The 23,941-nt window shown below is 45.3% G+C and overlaps 3 protein-coding genes across 5 annotated transcripts; 2 read left to right on the top strand and 1 right to left on the bottom strand.

Moving 5' to 3' along the window:
* Nucleotides 1-111: 111 nt before the first annotated feature.
* Nucleotides 112-19,871, bottom strand: LOC125771291 (sodium-dependent dopamine transporter). Its single transcript, XM_049441787.1, has 8 exons — nt 19,277-19,871; nt 12,561-12,842; nt 3,836-4,250; nt 3,392-3,769; nt 3,091-3,328; nt 2,787-3,015; nt 2,451-2,719; nt 112-2,386 (listed from the first exon to the last, which is right to left on the bottom strand). Exons 1-8 carry the CDS (start codon nt 19,350-19,352, stop codon nt 2,273-2,275), a joined length of 2,001 nt encoding a protein of 666 aa, XP_049297744.1. The 5' UTR covers nt 19,353-19,871; the 3' UTR covers nt 112-2,272.
* LOC125771273 (uncharacterized) lies at nt 5,594-9,978 on the top strand. The gene is made up of 2 exons (XM_049441716.1): nt 5,594-5,803; nt 5,890-9,978. The coding sequence occupies exons 1-2, from the start codon at nt 5,791-5,793 to the stop codon at nt 9,765-9,767; spliced, it is 3,891 nt and encodes a 1,296-aa protein (XP_049297673.1). The 5' UTR covers nt 5,594-5,790; the 3' UTR covers nt 9,768-9,978.
* A 1,375-nt stretch (nt 19,872-21,246) lies between the features above and the next one.
* Nucleotides 21,247-23,862, top strand: LOC125771376 (small integral membrane protein 14). 3 transcript variants are annotated; one of them, XM_049441921.1, is made up of 5 exons: nt 21,247-21,448; nt 22,229-22,448; nt 22,522-22,567; nt 22,709-22,857; nt 22,936-23,862. In XM_049441921.1, exons 2-5 carry the CDS (start codon nt 22,377-22,379, stop codon nt 22,972-22,974), a joined length of 306 nt encoding a protein of 101 aa, XP_049297878.1. In that variant the 5' UTR covers nt 21,247-21,448; nt 22,229-22,376; the 3' UTR covers nt 22,975-23,862. The 3 variants fall into 3 exon arrangements, with proteins under 3 accessions (XP_049297878.1, XP_049297880.1, XP_049297881.1); XM_049441923.1 differs by lacking the exon at nt 21,247-21,448 and adding an exon at nt 21,623-21,979; XM_049441924.1 differs by lacking the exon at nt 21,247-21,448 and adding an exon at nt 22,027-22,157.
* The last annotated feature ends 79 nt before the right edge of the window (nt 23,863-23,941 follow it).

Here is a 23,941-nt window from a genome sequence, read left to right as displayed (position 1 = left end):
CAACTTGTAAGTGTGTTTTTCTTTTTTCTCTCTGTTCGTCTCCTCATAGGAAGTGCATCCGAAAGCATCTCTTTTTTCTTTAACTTAACTAATTATAACACTGCTCCATCGTAACTGTCAAATAAAAATTTATTGATTAGAATCAAACGTGTTCGGCACTGGTAATGCCACACAGAAAGGATATTTTAAAAGCTCACAACTACGCAGCGGGAACATTCGAAAGCGGAAAGAGACGAGAAAAAACAAACCAACAAACAATGAAATGGAAATTAACTAATTTCAGATCAAATTTATGTCCCTCTGCCTGGTAGCACAATGGTTCGGTAACATGCAAGCAAATAACGATTTTCCATTTCTTCCTTTTTTCCATTTGATCTCACTCACACTTTTCCCGCGCACTTAAACTATTTCACTCATGCACAGCGAATTGTTAATCTGCATTCTCAACTGAAACGATTCGGTATTGTTTGAAGTACAATGCTAATACTAAATTCGATTTTATCCCGTCATGTTTATGCTACTATTTTGTTAGATTTTTTGTTTTCCTCTTATGTTCTCGCTCTCCGTACGGTTCGTTGTGACTGTTTGCTTTCCTCTTTCGATCTTTTCACCGTTTTTGTTTATTGTACACGAAAAAAATGGGGAACACATTTTTCTGTGCCACTGCCCGATCTCGGTACCCGGTTGGCAACTTTTCCGCACGTCTCCCCAATGGCTGTCTGGGGGGACGTGCGCCAAAACGAACCAACAAACTAACCTCGTGCCCGGTCGGGCAGATCAGCTCAGAAAAAAAGTCGTTGGTGTTTTTGATATGGTTGTCTAACATTTTGCGGGACTATGGTTCTACGTGTTAAAAGCTATCCAGCAAAAAGCAAATCTGCAGTTGGCGATGTCTTTTACAGTAATGTTGTATTATTTTGTAGTTTTTTTGTTGTTTAATGTGTTCATTTCAACAGGTGTGCAATTATTTAATCTTATCTAGCATCTCGCCAAGCAGCTTTATCTTTTTATTTCTAAGATGTTTGTCTAAGCTCTTTCTAAACTCCGTTACTGAAGAATACCTTGGAGAATCCATCCCAACATTCAAGGACATCGCGTAGCAAACGCGGAAAACAAAAGTTCAACCATCTACCATCCAAGGTGAGCTTTATGGCTGTGTGAAAGCTCCTCTCGAATGAAAGCTTTCCGGACGGTGTAGCTAACGATGGAGAATCTGATCGTTTTTCCATATGTTTGCCGATGTGCAGACAATAAAGGTATGTTGGCATGAAGCAGTATCGAGTTTTAGGTCGCTTTATGGCCTCCCTTTTCTTCGCCTTTTCGCATTCTAGGACGTACTGTCCTTCATATCGCTGATAAATGTTCTATCATTCACGTAACTTTTTATAAAGATGATTATACAGTTTGCATTTTACTCTATCAACAATAATGTGCTAGCTGCTTTCCGCTTTCTCGACTGCAACAGGTTAAGAAGAACTATGTTGGAAACATGGAACTATGTTGTTGTAGAACAAAACAATATTAAAATACACACCACTCGAGTGTGGAGCTTCTTTTTACAGGAACATAACACTTATCAAAACGGAGAAGGAAACGTCTAGCAGATTAGTTTGCATACATGAAGAAGCAGATATACACATGTTTGCAAAAGCTAGTTGTATCAGTAATTCTATCGGCTCACGGATAGTGACTCCGAGTAAAGTCTCTTTACAGTTTGGACCTTTGGAGGCTCTGGTGGCCATCCTGCTCGAAGTCGGCTGCAAAATTGTCCCGCATTTCAACGTGTGTTTCAGAGTTGCTGCTTATGTACAAGTGTTCAGCAATCTTGGTTGCGGGTGTAAATCGTCTTACTACCCACTAGCTATATCTGTACGTGTTTCGATTACTATCGTGCCTCATATTATCCTATACAGCATTAGATGTGTTTCACTCAGCAAGGAGAGAACGTGAGAGGTTGTGCTACAGCATCTCTATATGTTGCGATCACTGCCATTAACCGAACTGGATCTGGATTACATCAGTATACATTCGATCTATCCTAGCAGGAAATCTACCAGCGACGACGGTCACTATGATCTGCAAGTGGCAGATAACACTTAGTATCTAGAGCAGAGTTTGGAAGGGCAGATAGGAGCGACGACAAAATGAAAATTATAGCCCACACACGTTGGAAACAACGGGTTACAGAGTACGGAGTACGAGGTAGGAGCGCCTCACACGGGTCTCACACGAAGTATATATTGAAACGCGGACCGTAGAATCGCGTACGCACTCAAACCTCTTCACCTTCGTCGGAGTGCGTCAAGCGAACCTGTGCCGGTTCGATCGATACTCCATTGACGGCTAACTGCTGATCGCGCCAGGGAGTGGTCAGCGTCTTCATGCGCTAAAATAATACCAATATCATTGTTAGTCGTTAGGCCGAACATTTGAAGAGGAAGGATACGTACCTGCCGGAAGCTTCCCGGTGTGACAATAAGCTTATAGCTAGCCATCAGCGGGATCATGATCATCGACGAGCCCGCTATACACCATCCGAGCACGTTTGCCCACGATGGATACACGTAATCCTCGTAGCTGAGCGGCTCGTGTCCGATCAGTCCGTATATGATGATAAACAGCAGGAACAGTGGTGCGACAAACTTCCAGCAAACACGCCAATAGATACCGGGAGCAAAGCCAATCATGTCCTTAATGTCGTTACAGAACCGTTCCGTCCCTAAAAACACAAGAGCGCACGAGGTAAGGCAAGTATTTTGTTGATGATTCATTCACCAGAATCTCACCATAAATCCAGGATACAGCGATGGCTTCGAAGAAGACTGCTATAAGTATAGAGTAACCGGCCGCGTAACGATCGAGCAGTTGGAAGAAGTAGAATCCTCCCTGCGTACAGCTCGCCAAACCAACGACAAAGTATAGCGAAAATAGAATCGCCACAAAAATCTCTCGATTACGTCCTATCTTCGGGAACTCGTCACTTAGTGCCGTGATGATCGCCTCTGATCCTCCGAACTGAAAGACCACATAAAAAACCACCGTGTGAAAGAAATCCTTCAATTGTAGACATTTCAGTTCAGTGACATTTACCGAGCTATCTAGTCCGAGTGTTAGCAACATCATGAAGAAAATCAGTGCCCAAAAGATACTACCGGGCATGGTAGCGATCGCTGCCGGATACACCACAAACACCAAGCCTGGTCCCTCGGTAGCCACATCCTTGATGCTCTGTCCGCTGGCGTGTGCCATGTAGCCAAGCACGGAGAAAATTACGAATCCCGCAACAAAGCTAGTAGCCGAGTTGATCAAGCTGGTCAGCAGGGCGTCTCTGAAAAGGGAGAACGAAGTTGCGTCAACTAATCGATCTAAAGCCCCGAATGGCAGAACTTACTTGTATACATTGTTGTGGTACTTGTTGTAGGAAGCGTACGCAAGTAGCACTCCAAAACCGGGTCCCAAGGAGAAGAACACCTGTGTAGCAGCATCGACCCATACCTCCGCATTGTAGATGACGTCAAAGTTAGGTCGCAAATAATAGAGAATACCTTCAGCCGAACCGGGCAGTGTGATACCACGGACGAGCAGAATCAGCAGCACGGCGTACGGGAACAGTGCCGTGAACCAGACCACCTTCCCGGATGTACTGATGCCTTTCCAGAGCGAAAAGTAGCAGATGAGATAGACGGCCAACAGACAGAGCGCCATATCCCACTTGATGGCACCGAGATCGTGTATGCCCTCGCTCTTGTCCAGCTCCAAGATATAGCGACTGATGTGTGGTAACAGCAAATTAGTATTCATGCGATCACCTGAGTACCAGGGTATTAATACTCACTTAAAATACTCCGAGGCAGCCGATGCGAACTTCGTGTCGTTAATGGTGGTAGTGACTGTGGCCGTGACGTTTGTCGCCAAAGCTCCCGTTCGATTAACCACCGTTGAACTGTTAGTGAACCCGAACGGTTTACACTCGGCCGTGTTCCAAGGGTTGGAGCAGTGCGTCCACGGGAGACTATCGGTGAAGGAGGCGAAGAAGAATCGCAACGACCATGCGATGATCACGTTGTAATAGAAATCGACGTAGAACGCAATCAGTACGACCGCGTACCCGATGCCCTTGAACAGTGGCACCAACCGACCCCAGCAGGTGATGGCTCCCTTCCGATTGAACTGACCGAGCGCCAGTTCCATGTAGAACAGTGGAATGCCACCAACCAGCAACATAATCCCGTACGGTACCAGGAATGCACCTGGGGGAAAGGAAGAAAATACAATAATAACATGAAGATGCTTGAACAATGAATTCCCAAAGGATTGTTGAGATTGCTCCTGTTGCCCTGTCGTGGGAACTCCCATTAGGTCTCATTCTTCTCCCTCGCCCCCAAAACTGTGCCAATATCGTCGGCAAAAGCTTCACGGAAAGTGATGCTATGACGATGGCCATAATAGCATTATTATTTCCTTTCTTTTTATTGACTTAATCCGACGAAGGATTCGTACGAGACGCGGGCCGTCTATCTCAGCGACTATCGTACTCCACTCGCTAGGTACAATATTGCCCCTGTCGTAAGCACACGGAGAAAGCGGAGAATGTCGGGAGTTAATAACAGGGACTTAATGTCATCTAGCTTCCCTTCCTTCCTTTTTTTGCTGAGCATGAAATGCGACCATCTTACGAGCGTTCTTGATGGTCACCGGAATGGGGGCAATTTATAAAGGGATGAAGGCTGTTGAAAATGCCGTAACCTAGGCTAACCTGCCAACTGAAATGCAGGAGATTATCGTTCCTTGCCGTCTCGTTTGGTTGGGCGTGAGTGTTTCCCGGTGTCCATTTTGGAGGCTCGTTTCGGAGCAACACTACATAGAGAGTGTTTTTTCTCGTAGTTTGCCATTGTAGCGCAACCAGCAAAAGATTCAAAATCCGTCACAATTTCCCGAATAGTGCCAGATAATAAAAGATGTTACGATGTTCACGTGTGGGGTTAAATCATTAACCACATGTTGCCCATGATGCATTGGTAAACGCGCTAACAAGTCATCGTAGTAAGAATTTTGGAATGAACCAAAACTGGCCCTTCGTAACAAAAACGAGCAACGTTATGTAGTTGAAATTCGCATTCACTTCACTTATCGATGACTTCACTGCGGTCCATCTGCTTCTATTGGAGCACCATAAAGATAATCCACAATCGATAGATCTTTAAAGCAGTTCCCGCCACACAAGAGTCATATAAATCCATCTTTCCCGGTAGATTTGAAACAGGTAATGATGACCACCCTCGGTTTGATACTGGGAACCCATGTATTTTATCTTTATGGTCAATTGCCAAAAGTTTTGTTTTGTGATTTTTTCTCGGACACTTCATTTATGTATGTCATTCCAAGCTTTTCTAGCGCTTACCGCATCTTATGTAATGTCCAGTTCCGATGTTACTAGTTGCTAGCTTGTAAGACGGGATGTGCAAAAACGAACCTTAAAGTGCAATCGAAGATTCGCAGATGTTGAAAGTCGTACAAGTGGAAGTGCACCAGCTCGGTACCTTTCTTTTGTTGGTTCTCAAGGTCGAGGATTACTTGTCGGTCCCCATATCCTACGATATCTGTATCTGATGTCTATTTCGCTGGTTAAATTACATCCACGATACGGGTCTATCAGCGATAAGCCTATACGGGGGGTTGGGGTCTTTGATTATCTGGTCACTATTTAAGCGGTGACTATTGAAGATGACACTCCAGTAATCGCTAGTGCTTCAAAGGCTAGCGATTTTCGGACAAAATATCTCAAGCAGAATGAGTGCTAAAGGTAAGTGGTACCGGATCTCCTGAGAAATGTCCAGTGTGCGTGTGTGCTCGTATAGTTATGTTATACTGTAGCATTTTCTTTTACAGTTCTGTGGATTGCTGCCGTGCTCCTCTTGGTCACCGTATCGGTCGCCAACGGACAACAAGCACGCTGTGAAGGTGTGGATAATTTTGGTTATATTCGTAATCAGTTCTTCTGTTACCGCTTCTATCAGTGCATTGATGGTAATCCCTATCCATTGCGCTGTCCCGATGATCAGTGGTTCGATGAGGAGCGTCAGGTGTGTGATGATCCAGTCAATGTAACCTGCGAGTTGGAGGACCGTCCGCCGACAGTCACACCGACCCCAGGCATTTGCAATGACGTCGCGGACAACCAGTTTGTGCTGCATCCGCTGTTCTGCAACGAGTACTATCTTTGTGTCGGTGAGATTGGCTTCCCGATCATGTGCCCGGTGGGACTGTGGTTCGATCAGACGCGTCAGATTTGCGGCGATCCAGCCGATATTAGCTGCCCGCATGGACGTCCAGGAGCGGCCCGTTGTCGAGACGAGCCTGACTTTGCGCTAGTACGCAGCGAGTATGCCTGTTACCGGTACTATCAGTGTGTGAATGGATTCCCATACCCGATGACTTGTCCCGAAGGGCTGTGGTTTGATGCTGAACGCGACGTTTGTGATGAGCCAGATAATGTGGAGTGTGAGTTGAGCCCCGGTACGCCAGCTCCTCCAACGGCTGGCATTTGTAACGACGCGCCCAACAATGTGCAACGGCCGAATCCTACTGCCTGTAATAAGTACTACGTCTGTGTCGGTGAAATCGGCTGGTCCAAGTACTGTCCGCTGAACATGTGGTTCGATGAGGCTCGACAGACGTGCACCACCCCGGGATTGACAAACTGCACGCTCGGACCGGATCTACCGCCACCACGTCCGGAGAACCCTTGTGACGATGTACCAAACCTTGCATTCATTCCGGACGATTTCTTCTGCTACCAGTTCTATCAATGCCGTAATGGCTATCCGTTCCCGCTCATCTGCCCAGCTGATCAGTGGTTCGATGTGAACCTGCAGCGATGTGCCGACTACCGTAATGTGGAGTGCGAAATTGATGATGGACCACCGCCGACCATTAGGCCAACACCCGGCATCTGTAACGACATCATCGAGGAACGTTTGGTACTGCATCCTCGCTTCTGCAACCAGTACTACATCTGCTCGGACCAAATCGGCGTCCCGGTAATTTGCCCCACGGGCCTGTGGTTCGACGAGGATACACAGTCGTGTCGCTCGCCGCTACTGGTTGAGTGTCCACATGGTGCGACACCACCACCCTACGATCCCTACATGATGTGTAACGGTGTGGAGGGTTTCGGATTGGTGCGCCACCCGAACTTCTGCTATCGCTACTATCAATGCATCGATGGCACACCGTATCCGATGATTTGCGAAGGTGATCTGATATTTGACAGAGAGCGTCAGATTTGCGACATACAGCAGAACGTCCAGTGTGAAGTTACGCCTCCACCAGTGGTGAAACCACCCCCAACCGTTGGCATCTGTAACGATGCACCAAATGGACGATTGGAAGGGAATCCGCTGTACTGCAATCAGTACTACATCTGTATCAACGAGATCGGTTGGCGCTTAGTTTGTCCGCCCGGTCTTTGGTTCGATGTCGAACGGCAGACCTGCTCGGAAGCGGGCACAATCGAATGTGGGCTAGCTCCAGAACGTCCTGTGACCACCCCGAACCCGTACGCACCGTGTATTGGCATCCCGAACAATGCGTACGTACGCGACGAGTCCTTCTGCTATCGGTACTTCAAGTGCGTCAATGGATCGCCCTTCCCCATGATCTGTCCCGGTGATCAGTGGTTCGATGATCGTCGCCAACAATGCCGTCCTCATGATGAAGTGGAGTGCATCATCACAGAGCCACCGACACGTCCACCACCAACTGCCGGTATCTGCAACGGTGTGTCCAACTCGATCCAAGTACCGAACCCGTTCAGCTGTAATCAATTCTACATCTGCGTGGATCAGATCGGGTTCCCACAGGTCTGCCCACCCGGCATGTGGTTCGATGAGGACGCCCAGACGTGTCTTCTCGTAGCGGAAACGTCTTGTAATCTGGGACCACCAACAACGACCACGATTGCGCCCCATCCATGGGGACAGTGTGACGTGGCGCCTAACTTCAGTTTCGTGCGCAACGAGTACTACTGCTATCGCTACTTCCAGTGCATCGATGGACGTCCCTATCCATTGATCTGTCCCGGAGAGCAGTGGTTCAATGAAGAGACGCAACGTTGTGATGATCAGGAGAACGTCCGTTGTATTGTTAATCCCTCACCACCAGCAGTTCCAGCCACGCCCGGCATCTGCAATGACGCTGACGATGGTGAGATGGTGTTGAATCCGCGTGCCTGCAATCAGTACTACATCTGTGTGGATGAGATCGGTTATCCGTTGCTCTGTCCGGAGGGTCTTTGGTTCGACGCACAGAGCCAACGTTGTGGACCGGCTGCGCAGGTGTACTGTCCGCTGGTACCGCCCGTCACCACGCCGGATCCATTCGAGCTGTGTGATGACGTTGACGAGGGTGGATTGTTGCGGAACGAGTTCTACTGTTACCGCTACTTCCAGTGTAAGGAATCGATACCGTACCCGATGATCTGCCGTGCTGGATTGTGGTTCGACCAGGAGCGTCAGGTGTGTGATGCACCCAGCAATGTACCGTGCTTCCTGCGCCCTGGACAACCCGGCCCACCGGTGGCTACTCCAGAGATTTGTACAGATGTGGCAGATGGACGATTCACTCGCAACTGGAACTTCTGCAACCAATATTACTTGTGCGTAAACGAGATCGGTTACTCGCAGATCTGTCCCGATGGGCTGTGGTACGACGATGATCGTCAGATTTGTGATCTACCCGAAAACGTCCAGTGTCCACTTTCGCCGACCACGATCGCTCCCTCACCATGGGATCGTTGCGCCGGTGTTGAAGATTTGTCGTTCGTGCCGGATGATGATTTCTGTTATCGCTACTATCAGTGCTTTAACGGTATCCCCTACCCGATGATCTGTCCCAACGATCAGTGGTTCGACTATCGGCGACAGTTGTGTGACTTTGTGCAGAACGTGCAGTGTGAGGTACATGATGTTCTACCACCTCCACTGCCGACCGACGGTATCTGTACCGGACAGACCAACTCGGTGCAGGTGCTCCATCCGGTGTTCTGTAACCGTTTCTACATCTGCGTCGAACAGGTTGGATTCCCGCAGATTTGTCCAGCCGGTCTGTGGTTTGATGAATCACGTCAAACATGTGCCAGTCCGACAGAGGTCGACTGCCCGAACGGGCTCACTACGACTCCCTCGCCGATTGAAGGTATCTGTGTGGATGTCCCCGCCGGCACATACGTTCCGAACCCACTCGACTGTAGCCGTTACTACGTATGCGTTAACATGTATCCATACTCTCTGGAGTGTCCCGGTGGAACCTGGTTCGATCGCAATTTGTTGCGTTGTGTGCCGATCGACGAGGCGGAATGTGCCGACACGGTCACCACCGTGCCCACACCGGGAGTTTGTAACGACATCGAGGATGGTGTGCGCGTACCAAGTCCGGTTAGCTGTTCGCTTTTCTACACCTGTCTGAATGAGGTCGGGTCCCCTTCGTTCTGTCCACCTGGACTGTGGTTTAACGAGGAGCTGCAAGACTGTGACGATCCGGAGAATGTAGACTGCACGCTAGAACCATCGACTACGCCACCACCCACGGGGGGTATTTGCGATGGACAACCGGACGGCCGGTATGTTGCCAGCCCTTACTCATGCACCCAGTTCTACGTGTGTGTAAACCAAACCGGCTATCCTTCCGTTTGCCAGTCCGGATTGTGGTTCAGCGAGGCCGCCCAAGAATGCGTAGATCCTTCCGAGTCGGAATGCACTGTGTCTTAAGGAAGCGATCGAGATGTTGAACTATTTGATTTATGATTTATCTTCCTTACCACAATACGAAACGGTCAATAAATGTAACAATTGCTAGGATCAAGTGTAATGTCTTAGCAACAAAATGAAATTCCCGTGTTGTCCTTCCGAATTGTCCAAAAATGTAATGCGTATTGCATAAACGAAGGCGTTCAACCTGATATGTACTAAACTTATTCGTCCATTTATTTTTGGTCTACAGTATGGCGGTATATCTCAAAGTGAACGCTGAAAAATACTAAATAAGGTTATGGACTGTCCATTGTTAAATTCCCACAACAACAATCTTAAAATCCTCGACAAGTCGACTATAACCCTCCATTTTAATGCTAATACTATCGATGAAACACTTTCCACTCCATTAGTTGTCGACGCGTTTCCAGAGGCCATAGCTCCTAATGCATTTCTCCATCTTTGCGTACGTCAAGTGTTCTAACAAAGCTGGGTGGAAGAATTATTTGTAAGCCCCTTCATCCTCACGGACATTGTGTCCAACCATTTCGCTGTGCAACGTTTTGAGGTCCATTTCCTCTAGCGTCAAACAGAGCGTCAAACAGAGTGTGAAAAACACCGCATCATAATTCCATCCATTGAGAAGAAAAAATGAAAAATACATACGCACACTTACAGACTTTTCAGTTCTTTGCGGGTTTTCATGTTTTGCCATACTCTCCCACCCTTGTGGGGAGTAAGTAGAAAAGATGAAAAAGTCAACCTGTTGAACGGTGGAAAATGGAAAATGGCTCCAAATGGAGCACAAGCGACAGCGAAAGCGGGAGGAAAAAAGGGAAATAGGGTCATTTTCTTTGTTCAACCACTTCGCACACTCTCAAGAATTGCTCTCAGCCAATGTGTCGATGTTGTCAGCCAACCCGATAAAGGAGCGTAAGATAAGAAAGCACACTGACATATTTTACTGTGAAATCGGTGTGATTTTTAAGATTTCCTCGCTTCATCTTCACCCAACCGGCGAGTGAATCGCCCAAAAACATTGGAAGGCATGCAACAAGTGGTTTGAAAGTCGCCCTCGTTCCGGAACGGAAAAAGCCAGGAAGAGGTGAAAAGCGAACGGTTATGAAGGATACGACTCGTTGAAAGCTGCAATAATTCATCTCGCAACCAGTAGTGCACCAGTGCGCCACCACATCGGAACGTAATCTTCGTACTCAATCGTGACGCTCTTCTATCGCTCATCATCAACAATTGGAGCCATTCCGTAATCCTCCTTGTCGTCCGGGATGTCGTTCAAGGCTACTAGAAAAGAATCGTTCGAAGGCGTCCTTTCTGCTACGATTCTGCTGCTGCGGATGTACGGTTGAGTGAGTACGGTTGAATAAAGACATCGACGCCATTAGCGTGAAACTTTGGTTCCTGGCCCGCTTCCTGATATGCCTTCTGACTTACTTTTCCCGCCCCCCCCCGGGGTTCAAAGGCGCAACCCGGTTAGAAAAGGCGGAAAAGTGGAAATTTCCGTTCCATGTCTCTAGCAGAGCACGAGAGAAATAGAATGAGAGTGCGTATGTGGGAGAGAGAGCGAGAGAAACTAAACAAAAAGGCTCGTCCGGCAGGAGTACTAGCGACTACTAGTAGCGAATTTGAACTAGGTTTGCAGCTAAGAACGGAACAACTTGCCAAGCCTCCGGAAAGGAAAAGAAAACCAGACCAAAGTCCAGGTTTAGTTCTTTCGCTTCAGTTCCCACTGTCATCAGTGGCAGGCTTCCGGCTTGAAGCAGGAGTAGACGAGTTGGAAGATTAGAATTGTGGCGTAAATCTATGCTGTCACATACATCCACTTCCACGTCCACCTTCTCGGGACTCTACAAAACCATGCGCTGGGGTGTGTGTTGAGTGTGAGTTGTATATCCGAACGGCAAATCTTGGAAGGCACAGCACAACCGTCGCTATCGACCTGCGACTTACTAACCGACTGGCAAGATGGCATTTGTCACGGTTCAGTTACACGTTTGAACCGATTTTTTGTTGTTTTGTTTTGACGCCCAGCTCTACTCACACGTCGCCAAAGTGCGTTCGCTTGTAGCCCGTTGAAACGGATTCGGGGGCCAATCCCTTCGGTATGATTTATGTTCTTCAACTGGTGGTTTGTCCACCTCCAGATTCTGCTCTTTGGCGTTTTGATTTAAGAAGTATTTTTTTTTACAGCCAGTAACGCTGACCCCAACATGATGCTATGGGTGCCAGGGCCTTCTGTTCTTCTCTGTGTAGGTTTAGGAGTTCTTGTTTTCTGAATGCAACTCCTATCGAGCCACAGCGATGCTCCTCAAAACAGGTTCTTGTCACTCACGATGGAATTTATTCTAATTGTGATCATTGGAGAGAATTCGTCGAAAGAATCCTAAGACGAAAAGAAACGAGTTTGGTTAGGAGATACGTTAGAATATTAAACATCCATAACCATCTACCATATTACAATATGCATCCTCTCTAGAGTGTGTTATACTTCCACGACTCTTACTTTCCCGTTCACCAGAAAATAAGTTCTTAAATAAAAATACTCCCTCGTTCACATTTTCCGCTCATTCTACCATCCAACCGACAAAAGAGCGATGGTTCAATATCAATTTTCCTCTCGTGCCGTAACCAAATTAGATTTCACCGTCGGTAATTAGCTATTATACGAGGACGATATAACAATGTTCCAATCACTTACGTTCTACTTCATCGCAACAATGTGAACATCACGCCGTGGTGCTTCGTAGAGAGCGACCCTGGGTGCAATCTGAAGCTGCCACTAGCACTACTTACCACCACCGTTCTTGTAGCAGAGGTACGGGAAACGCCACACATTGGCCAGATCGACGGCAAACCCGATGACCGACAGCAGGAAGTCAACCTTCCCGCTCCAGGTTTCACGCTGCTCGCCATCGTCCGGTTCGCCGGCACCGTTCCGCGGCAACAGTCCCGACCGGCCCTTCGCCTTGATCTGACCGATGGTGGTCATCGCCAGGGCGGTTCCCTCGCTGTCACCGCCGACACCGTTTTCCGCTCCACCGTTCAGCTCCTTCAGCGCGTCCCCGTCGATGGAATCTGTGTAAAACAAAACAAAAAAGTTGAAGATGTTGCGCAAAATTATTGTAACTCAATTACGCCGAACGTTCCGCACGTCGTACGGGATCCAACGGAAAGTATTGATTGCCGTAAGGAAATTGTCCAAAAGCTTCATACCAGTTGGCATATTTCCCTCTGACCTACTCGCTCGGCTACTACACGGCTTGGACGTTTCGATGACATGTCGGACGGTACTTGAGGGATCATGGTGCAAATACCTCAAACTGTTCGACATTTAAAACCCTCACCCATCTCGGTCCCCTCGGTAAGTTCCCGGCCCGATCAAGCACATCAAGAGAGTATTCAAAATTTGAAGTAGTAGCTAATAATAGAACACAAACCCATACCACCGATTGGACGCTCGGACGACCGGTCTCGGTTGTCAGTGTGCTGAATGTGTCACCGGTGTCCAAGCTCCGTTCAGGTTCGACCAAACGAGTCCTCCAAAATTGACAAAGTGTTTGTTAATGTTTTTGATGTTTTATCCTACTTTAGAACCCGGGCGTCGATGACGCTACTACTAGCCTCAAAAGTGCCGGGACACCCATCATCGATGTTCTTCATTTCGGTGGCCCCCTCCGTGCCGACGGGAAATTACTCCGAGACATTAAAGAACCATTTTCAACACGCACACAGACTGATCGGGAACTCATCCCAACTCATCCCGCACCGAGCATCTTTGCATGGCTGACGCGTTCGACAGAACTGATGCTTTCCATCCATGAGAAGAGAAATTGATTTTTCACCCCGATGGCACGGGAAATCGGTGTCCCCACAAAATTCACACACACACCGGGGGAATGGGAAGGACAATTTGATTTGTTATGACGTATCGTACGCAATACACTCCGATGATAGTCGATCTCCCTTTCTTTCTCCACGTCATGGCAATGGGTCGGAAAATATACTCATCCACACACCCACACACACATCGGTACTGGCAAAAAAGGCGACAAAACTGAATTGGCGGCCACGGATGTAAATGTCACTTTACTGGGACCAAAAATAAAAGTCAACCACATCACACTGAATGTAATACACTTGTGTTGTTGAGTAGAATGGAAATCTTCATCAACGGATGCCCTCCCACCATGACGCGGGGAGTGGAAAATGTTAAGTACTCCTAATTCGATTTCATCCCCTACTTCCATTCCCATCCGACCATCGTTGGCTCTTTCGTACGTCTTTCAAATCTATTTACCAATCAGCTTTGGTTGGAGCAGCAACTACAACCCCCGGAGAAACCCACGGCAAACCCCCCGAACGACAAGGATGCGCTATCCTTTTACCTGTCACTTTCTACGACGCTACACGAAAAGACACAAAGAGGCACCCTTCGCGTTTGTTGCCCTTGTTGGCCGGATTTTATTGCGATCCACTCATTGCGTTGGCATAACTTAAGGCTTTGAAGAAGATGTACATAAGTAGCAGCTTCATGATGCTTTCTTCATCCCCATTCGTGTACTTTTCATTTCCGGCCGGTGGCTCCCCTGCAGCCAAGGGACAAGCGTGAGCGTAAAGGATGAAAGAATTCGGTCGAGATGGAAGCGACAAACCGCGATTAGATAGATAACGTTTTGTTGGGATGCCCAACAGTTTTTCTTGTCGTATTCACCAGGGAAAATACCTCCAATTCGGTCCAATTTTGCTGTCCTAAGCCGTTGCTATAGCGTTCAGTGAATTCTTTTAATGCTTAGAAATTTTATTTTATTTTAGCGATTATCGAGAGAATGATAAAAAAAAATATGCCATCACAATATTCTTGATTAGCAACGTGATTGATGCATCCGTTTGCCGTTCATTTCAAGCCACCGTTAGGTAGAGTTCGTCATTTCAAACCAAATCCACTGCCAAGAGGAAGGAAAACTTCTAACTGACACGGTTCGCAGCGTTCTTCTAGCAGTAAACTTGACCAAAGTCATGAATCTAGAACTGTTACATCGCTCAAGGGACACGTTACACAACTGACTGTATAATCATGTGGTTAAAAGCGTTTGCAACTTCATAATCCACCACCAAAACCGCAATCGGCTTTCCAAGGTACGCATCAACGACACTTTGCCAGGAAAATAATCCCCCTACCGGAGTGTTTAAATTTAATTTAAAAGAAAATAACATGTGTAAAGTTATGCTTACTATATTAATTACCTTTCTTCTCCTTTTTGCGACCCATTTTATATGGTTGATGTATTTTATCTCACTAACGCACGACTTACAGTTTCATCACAACTTATCCGAATAGGGATTTCATTTACTCATTTTGTCTATCTCACTGGTACAACTGAATGGAGATTAATTTTGTTACCGAAACGATTATAAAAACAAACAAATAGGTAAACTTCTTGTAACACGACTCACTGATCAAGTGTTTCCCCTTCTCAATTGCCGATGAGAAGCGTCTCTGAATGCCTCTTAAAGCCTCCAGTACGGCTAAACACCGTCACCGGCACCAACGGAAATTCAATTAAAATCACAAGAATAAAAAAACCCCACTCACATACATAATCTGTCTTGAAACAGAGCCTGCGGCTGAGTATGACACTTAATCGACACACTTGATTTGCGATGGTTTATTTAACGATAGTACATTGGCCGACGGTAAGACACGCAGAGAACCGTGGTTAGGCTTTCCAGCCGACTCGAAGAGTCGTTTGCCGATGGCGAAGAATATTAGTAACTGTGTGAGGAAAGGAACATAACTGCCATGACCTACCGTGTGGATAACCACACACACACACACACACACACGAGAAAGATAATTAGACTTGATCATTTTGGTTTCATTCGTTTTTTTTTTTGGAGTGAATAATCTCCAGACGAAACGATTTTACCATTTAAGAATGTCCCAGATTTAGCTGCTCTCACTGTTTGTCAGGGGTTTTTTTATGGTTTATCTAGAGAACAATAATTTGCAAGCTTATTCTACCAATTAGTACTAACCGCTGACGGAGTCTGACACCTTAATTATACATCTTACACATATTCTACGTCGACAATGTACGAGGGAACAATCTTATTAATAATGCTTTCATCGCAATTTTTTCTATTATTTAAAAATATTTTTGATTTTTACTCCTCGGCCTCAGACCTGCATCTTCCCTTTTCCTCTTCATGTACTTGAATTAAAATGAAGGTTTTTTTTCTCTACCGAATTGAATTCTGCACCGATCATTACCACCACCATCAGATGCAACTGAGGCCAATGGCTCCGATCGTGCCTGATCAAATGCTGTAAAAACCTAGACACCACTCTCATTGGACACTCATTTAACCTTCAAGCACCTGACATGTGCAGCCAGGTAGAACACATAATTTGTGCACGCTTTACCGATTCTTCGCACCGGATAGAAAACAACCCGAATCCGACGGCTTTTGACGAGGTGCTTTCATTATTATGTCACTTCCGGTTGGCCTTCGGATGGTGCAATTGCTGCTTTTGCGACGATTCGAAAACGGAACTGTCCGTTCCGCCGACAATGGCAGTGACTTTGATTAGTGTCTAAATGAAATCAGCAGCAATTCGCGATCACTTAATTCCTTCGATCACCTGAGGTTTTTACTTCTTTCTAACTTCTTCACCGGTGCTGGTTGATGACGCCACCTCAAAACAAATATAGCACGATGAAAAATGATCTTCAATTACAATTTTAACCTTCATCTCACCCTTCCCAAGATTTGCCGAGAGGCTCATGAGAGATGATTCAAGCAAATGCAAATCTCATCGATGTTGCTTCTAATAGGATTCGGTAAAATAAACCTGTTTTTTCCCTGTGTGGCTAGAAATCAAACGACTTTGATCGGTTATGTTGCGGCCATTAGGAGCGTAGGAGGTTGTGTAGTATTGTGGAGCTTACAGTCAAATTCTAGAAGAGCCTGTTTTCGCTTTCTGTTTTAAGGTTACGCCACTGACAAACATTCCAACAAACCAGAACGTACGGACACAAGGGAAACGACGAATAAAGCCGGTTTGTGTGATTCATGTAGCTATACAGCTGATCTGTCTTTTCCTTTTCTTTTTTGGATTAAAATATTTAAAATTGAAAGTCTATTTTCTGAGCAAGAAAGCAAAAACTTCGCCTCAAAAAAAGTTGTCCTTCAAATGTTCTGAGGGAATGGAATTCAATAGTTCTGATACTATCGCCATTTATGTACGTATAGCAAACACCTTTATAAGGTAATTTGGCACAGCGTGTTGTGTGAAATTTGACACGTATTTGAGAATTATTTCCTCCTCTTTATTATTCGTGATGAATAAAAAAAAAACAAGATTTTTTTCAACGAAATAATCTTTAGTGTAGATGTTGGTAATTAATTAATGAAACATTTCCATCACATTGTATTTGTCACAGTCGCACGTGGAACACGTATTTAAATTTAAATTGCACTGCCTTAAAACCGCACTCCGGTGGTAAACTACTCCGTTTTCTTTAAATGGATGCAGCATGCCTAATGAATTTATTTTATTACTTCGCTCCACTTCCAGCCTGGGGGGGGGGACGTTATGATGGATAGTGTAAGCCTTAACTTCACATTTCACGATTTCACGCATTCACATCACACAAACTATGGTCAAACAGTAAGACACTTGAATTTCAGGGCTGATCGTGTAATTTCTCGTGTGTTTTGTGTCACTTTTCGCACTATTAACTATTAATCATGCAAAGATCGCCAACACCATTTAATAATGAAAGAAACGTTTCGAATGAAAAAAAAACTTCCGAAACCGAATTCCGTACCGACCTAAGCGAGCCGTTGTGTGAGACTGGCAAGCAGAACGAGACTCGCCGGACTTGCATGTTTCAGTTTCTCCTACTCTAATCGAAGTTCGTGAACGACGATTACGGTGAGATGAACGAATCGCGGTTAGATTCATGATCCGAGTACGTTTAAACGTAACGTATAACGCGATGCGATAAGATATCACATTGTAGTAGTATTATTTATATTTGTTATATATTTTCCACCCTCTGTGTGTGTGTTTTTTTGTAATCCAATTCCTCTGTTTGGTATTACATTAACGATTTTTTTCTTGACGAATCGACAATCATTAGCATGGAAGCGTGACGACTTCAGAACGCCATCTTGCAATGACAGCTGCACATAGGATTTTTGGCTACCTTTTACATACTTATTCTCCACAGTTTCTTGGCCAGAAAAGAGCAGTAGTAATAGTAGTTTAGATACAAAAAACGAGCTAATCGGATCATAATGTCCGTCGGTACATTCGGTCTACAAAACTTTACCACACGTCTTAAAGAAAAGTTATAACTTCTACTTAGAAAGATAAAAATCCTTCTTAGGCTCTTACAGCTTACATCTCAACATCTTAGCCTTTCAAGAAAAGGAACAACCACAGAAGAAAGTTTTAATACTACAAAGGAAGAAACTCATTAAACTACACATAAAAATAAAAGGTGTAAAAAATTAAAATTTTGGAAACTACTACAGAATTTGCGGACCAAAGTGCTATCAAAATTCTAACACCCGTCAAATAAAGAGAATCTATTAATCCCTCAGAATAGCCACAAGCTTATTGAATTTTCCAAATTTCCTTTACCACAACCAAATTGGACAAAAAAAGGGAATGCTCATTCGACACGCCACTAGTATGCCTTCAAAAACTACACATCCTCGATTCACTCGGTCACTCACTCCCTCCCCAAACTAACTTCCCTTTCGGGTCATTCCATCAAGCCACACCAATTCGTTCCAGCGTCGCTAGATTAGCAACGAAAACAATCATAACCACAGATTTATAGCTCATTTCCTTCTTGCTACGGCCAGAACTTCAGGCAGTCCCGTTTTCCAGGACGTTGGTTGCATTCCTCTCGACAAATTGCAAAGGCCACTCGCAGGCTCTCCACTCTGGATCGGGGGGCAGTGGCAGAAATCATCAAAAACCGCATCATATTGCGCCAGCTTGTTAAAGTTGCCGAGCAAAATGGTTTATTTACTGCTTGCCCTCTACGGGGCAGAATCATATCGACTCGGACCATTCCGATTTCGATAATCGTTTGCAAGCTGATTCGGTGCTTGTGGTTTTTGGGGCCACCCCGGAAGTTAATGTGCACTGTGCATCGTAACAGCAACAGGTACCAAACAGGTGCCTACGGATGCAAAGGGAAAGCGGAAATTAGTTCAAGTGTTTTTGGCGGCGGGGTTGGGAAGTTGGCAGGTAATTGAAATATTTCCCGCTATTAGTGCACTTATTAGTTCCGACGGCACAAAACAACAAGCGCACTGGTTGAGTGTTTCAATCGCGTCGGTAACGAACCGTGAGAAGAACCACTTAGAACCAGAACTCGGAACTCGGAGGTTCTTCGGGTGAAACTATAGCGTCCTCTGGTGGGTAATTGTTGGAAGGTGGCGTTTCACTTAAACGCTTAGAAGCACTTGCAGCTACATATACTTACCTGACGACTTGTCCGTGCTCTTCACTGGCGTTTCCAGCAATCTCAGCTTCTCCCGTGGATCATCTAGCTCGAACATCCAGCTTGGTTACCGCAGTGGCGCACCGTCTCTCTAACAGATATCGGAACTACTACACCACACAAACCCACTATACTTCCGACTTTCACAACGAATACTTTTGAATGGTCCACTCTGTCTCTTCTACCAGAGAAGAGAACGTTTAGATCTCAACTATCATCACCAACCACGATGTAACATGTTTGAATGCGTGCGTTTTTTGAATGCCAGTATCTTTCCCAAAAATATCCAAAAATCATCCACTGCACCATGCGTAACGTGCAGTCATTTTGCCGCACAACATGCTGATATGTGATCCACGTGTTTGACCTAGCCGGAGGTAATTTTGTACTATAAACGCTCCCCGTCTCTACCTTTATTTTCACAACCACTCACCGCCAACTCCACATCGGGCTGGACTTTACTTTTCTTTTAACGGATCAATTACTGCACCCAACCGGACAAGCACTATCAAGCAACAACACCACAAGCCACAAGCAAGCAAGCAAGCAACCATCCAACAGCTTCCGGCTTCCGGGTTGCTCCGACCTGCTTGCCACACGGGACGAAACAACTAGCGACTCGCTGACTGGTTGACCTGCCCTTTTATAGCAGTGTCCTGCCTCCCAAAAAGGACCGACGATGGCGGCGCGAAACCGATCCTGCGCTACAGAATCGCGGGAAATTTCGATCGGGGAAAAATGCTTATGAATGTGTGTGCCGGGTGGTGCTTTGGTGTTTGCCACACGATTAATTTTGCAGGAAAAGCTTTTCTTGTGCGGTGATTTAAAAAGATGTTTTTTATTTAAATAACAGTTTACTATTCAGTAGTAAATCGATCTCAAATTTAATTTTACTCTTTATCACCATGGTGTAATTCTATCTTTTTTACCAGACTTAGGTATATAGGGACATTCTTGCAATAAACTTAGTATAAGGGAACTGCAGCAAGTTATAATAAAGCAGTTCGATTATTAAATTTAAGTATAAACAGGTTAAAAATCAAAATTTCTCTACTAAAGGCAACTAACCCTGTAATAACGAATTTCTTTCATTGACATTCAAGCAGGTGACGCACAATGGTCGCTCTACATGTTTTTTTTTATTTTTACGATCTCTCTCATACTGATAAACCGATGCGAAAAATTATCATGATTTCTTGGAAGCTAAACATTGCTGTAGAAAAATATTACATTTTAATAATACAAAATTTTAGGCTAAAGTCTGAAACACGACCCCCCCCACTCACGGGCACTCATTTGAGTGACTTTCTTTCGTGCAGGGTGGTTCGAAATCGGTTGCGTGTTTTTTAATTATGTTTCGAGACACAGACACCTGAGGGCATGGCCGTCGAAGAAAAAAATGTAGCAATTGGTGCCATCTATCGACCACAGGTCAAAGATTGGCGATCCGTTGGAGCTTTCGCGAATAGCTCCGGCCACAGACATGGTAGCGATTAGTGGTGCATGGACGAAATGTAGCCACAAGTGCCATCTAGCCATGGCCAGAAGTAAGTTTGGCGATATCTTGGATACCGGCGGAGCTATGGGGCAAAGTTGGGCCAAAAATGAGGAAAATTTTACGGTTTCACAAACAGCGTATAGAACTTGGTTCCTCGATGAATAAATCACTTTTCACTATGCGAAAACCTCCTTACAATTTAATAGTAATTGTAAAAAAAATCAAATTCAGGCCACATTGCATAGTCTCCGAACCACCCTGTACGAAAAATTGACACGCAGATGAGTGACCGTGAGTGGGGGGGGTCGTGTTTCAGACTTTAGCCAAATTTTATTCCAATCAAAAATTTCAAATTTTCTAACAGGGCTGTCAAAGTACTGTCAATCCAACCGTCCACCCTTTCGAGGGCATCCCATTCGGTAAGGCGCAGATTGGTCTATTCCGTGCAGATGACCACCGCCTCAGCACCCAGCTTTTGTTGATGTTTTGACAACTGTGTTCGGAAAGGCGAAGGGTGTCTGTCTGTGTTTTGCGTTTTTTCTGGACCTAAAGCAGCTGCAAAATTGCCACATTAGCAAAAACGTTGGTGTGAAAACTTTCGCCCGACCGTCGCTTTTTCCTACTATCTTAGTGGCCGTCCGATGCATCACAGCAAGGTAAGTCTGAGAATGTAAATATTTACGCGGGTTTAGAAGGCAGAAGGTCGCGCGAAGAAAAATTTCAAAGGCAATGTGCGGAGGGCATCCATCCGCACCAGCCGTCGGACGGATGTTGTAAAGTGACGGGGCGGGGATCGCTGTGTTGTTGTACCCATTTGGAAAGCCCGACCACGGTGAGACTGATGGATACGGTACAATCCGGTTTCCGCAGCCAACGGGCGATGATATCACCTCGCAAGAAGCAGACGGTGCGGTGCTACAGTGGAACTTGCGAAGTCTAATCTTGCAACATACCGAAACCATAACATACCCGCCTCAAGTGAACTATTCTACTGGGGTGTTTTGTTCGTCGTGCTGATGCGGAATTGTGAACACAGTGGATCAACCTTATCAGTTTTGCACATTTTACCATTCGATCGACACCACAGCTTTTCTTTCTATTGTGTCGCGATCAGTGTGACAAACCAATACCAACGACGTTTGCAACGCTGTAGCGTACAGCGCATCCCGCAAATGTGGGAAGTCCACGTAAGTGTTTACATACGAACCGAACAGTAATCACAGGTGGTTCGGTTGAAGGAAAAACGGGGCTACAAGCCTCCAATCTGCATTTTCCAGCACAGAGTTGTGTGAAACATTCGTGTTGTTCTACTATTTTGGGCCCGTTTATCTGGCGCGCGCGTGTGCTTTACAGTTTTTATTCCAAGTAATCTGTTGATATACCAAACCAAACGCACTTTACAACATGGTTTTCGTTTCATTTTTTTTTCATTTCAGGGTCATTAGAAGAAAAGTGCTTTTAATCCAGTTCTAAACAGTCCAGTGTATGAAGATATACGTATTAAGCATCAGCAAAAGTTCTATGTCGTGTTAGTTCCAGCTTCATTTTGTGAAATCAATTACGAAATCTCTCGCAACGACAGAAATGGCAGACGAATTCGATGCATGTGAATGTTTCTGGAGTCATGAAATTGCTATGAGGCGGTTGTTGTCGCTGGTAAGTTCTCGTACAAGTACGTGTGCGTTTGCAGATGAATTACATTATAGCGTGTTTTTTTTTCATATTTTAGCTTCGACAGGGCCAGTCCTATTGCAATGACAATGAATGCACCGATCGTAAGTATATTCTGCAATATTAGAAAGGTTAAAAAAGCTCATTTTAGTTTATAAACCACAAACAATTATCGTTCGAAGCGCCTATTGGTGAATGCGTTCCTCCAAATACATTCCATTTTTTTTATTACAACTGCAAAACAGTTCCCAGTCTTCCGAACGTAACCGGTGGCACAAATTTTATCCTAATCATCATGGCTCTGATTTTTATGGCCGTCATGTACGTGATGAGGCCATCGTCGATGCGACGAACGAATGATTTGAACAAGTCACTACCACCGCCATCGAACGATGTAAGTGTTACCGGACGTTTTCCCGTACGATGATGTACCCCCTTTTTTCACGTGCGTTTTTCTTCTGCTAACAACCAGGGTCCGAATAATGATGGTGCACCACCGTCAATATCCTGAAAACTAAACTCTTTCAGCTGCCAATGAAAAGCACAACCGGACCATCCGCATTCGCCTCTCCCGTCCCAACGTGGTACTGGTATGCATCGGTTCACGGACAAACCGCATTTCCCTTTTAGACAATTATCCGCATAATAGTACCGGCGCGATGGGCACAAAACAACCCCCGAAGACAGCCGCCACCATCGTTACGGCTTTTGTTTTTAACGCAATCGTCATTTCTTCCACAGCACGTATAGTTCAAATGCAATTTGTTTGTTATATCTTACCCACGCTCTTGTGTCTCGCGCGTCTTAGGCGTTTGAAAGTAAATTCCTTTTCTTTCCTGTCTCCGCATGGGCTTCCTAGAGGCACATGTGGCGATTGTACAATGTGATTATTTTTTTTTACAACTACTACTACCACAAGTCCTTTACAATCGGTTATTGTGCACGCAAATATTGTTTTGTTTCTTTAATTACCTTTGTTTAATCCTTGTTTACGCTGCAATAAAACGAATGTCCCATTCAGAACGCTCTGTGCAACATTCGCGTAATACACTTCCCGTATTAACTGTCCCGACAGGTGGGGGAGTGGACAGGTTCAAATTAAGTTCAGACTTTGTTTCTTCAAAGCTGCACCTGCGCTGTGTTCCTAGGCACTAGTGATCAGTAAATATTGATGGTTAGAAATTCTGAATGTATTTACACGATACTAAATTCATAAGTAGCCAAATTGAGCAACAGTTCATTTTTTCCCAAAAAACACACATACCACACTCGTTCATTCTTGTTCAAGAAAATTATTGTCGTGTAATTGGTATAAAAGACAAGATTCTAGCTGATGAATGGCTAGCGATAAATGTTCTGTCTCATAATGGGAAATAAAATTCAAAATCCAAATCTCGTACACAGTAAGGCTACAGTAAATACTTACCATGAGTTTCCATCCGAAAATGAAGGGAAAAAAACAAATTCTCTACCGCCGT

This window comes from Anopheles funestus, chromosome 3RL, assembly GCF_943734845.2.
Source record: "Anopheles funestus chromosome 3RL, idAnoFuneDA-416_04, whole genome shotgun sequence".
NCBI classification, from domain to species: Eukaryota; Metazoa; Arthropoda; class Insecta; order Diptera; family Culicidae; genus Anopheles; species Anopheles funestus.
Note: the sequence above shows the minus strand (reverse complement) of the source record. Positions and strands in the feature narration are given on the sequence as shown.

What these genes read in the sequence shown, in the direction of transcription:
- LOC125771291 (XM_049441787.1), bottom strand. Translation starts at nt 19,352, where the DNA reads ATGTTCGAGCTAGATGATCCACGGGAGAAGCTGAGATTGCTGGAAACG. An exon ending in CACTCGGACTAGATAGCTCG is followed by an intron (nt 3,016 to 3,090) that starts GTAAATGTCACT and finishes GTGGTCTTTCAG; the next exon opens with TTCGGAGGATCAGAGGCGAT. An exon ending in CGCTGTATCCTGGATTTATG is followed by an intron (nt 2,720 to 2,786) that starts GTGAGATTCTGG and finishes TTGTGTTTTTAG; the next exon opens with GGACGGAACGGTTCTGTAAC.
- LOC125771376 (XM_049441921.1), top strand. Translation starts at nt 22,377, where the DNA reads ATGGCAGACGAATTCGATGCATGTGAATGTTTCTGGAGTCATGAAATT. An exon ending in TGAGGCGGTTGTTGTCGCTG is followed by an intron (nt 22,449 to 22,521) that starts GTAAGTTCTCGT and finishes TTCATATTTTAG; the next exon opens with CTTCGACAGGGCCAGTCCTA. An exon ending in TACCACCGCCATCGAACGAT is followed by an intron (nt 22,858 to 22,935) that starts GTAAGTGTTACC and finishes GCTAACAACCAG; the next exon opens with GGTCCGAATAATGATGGTGC.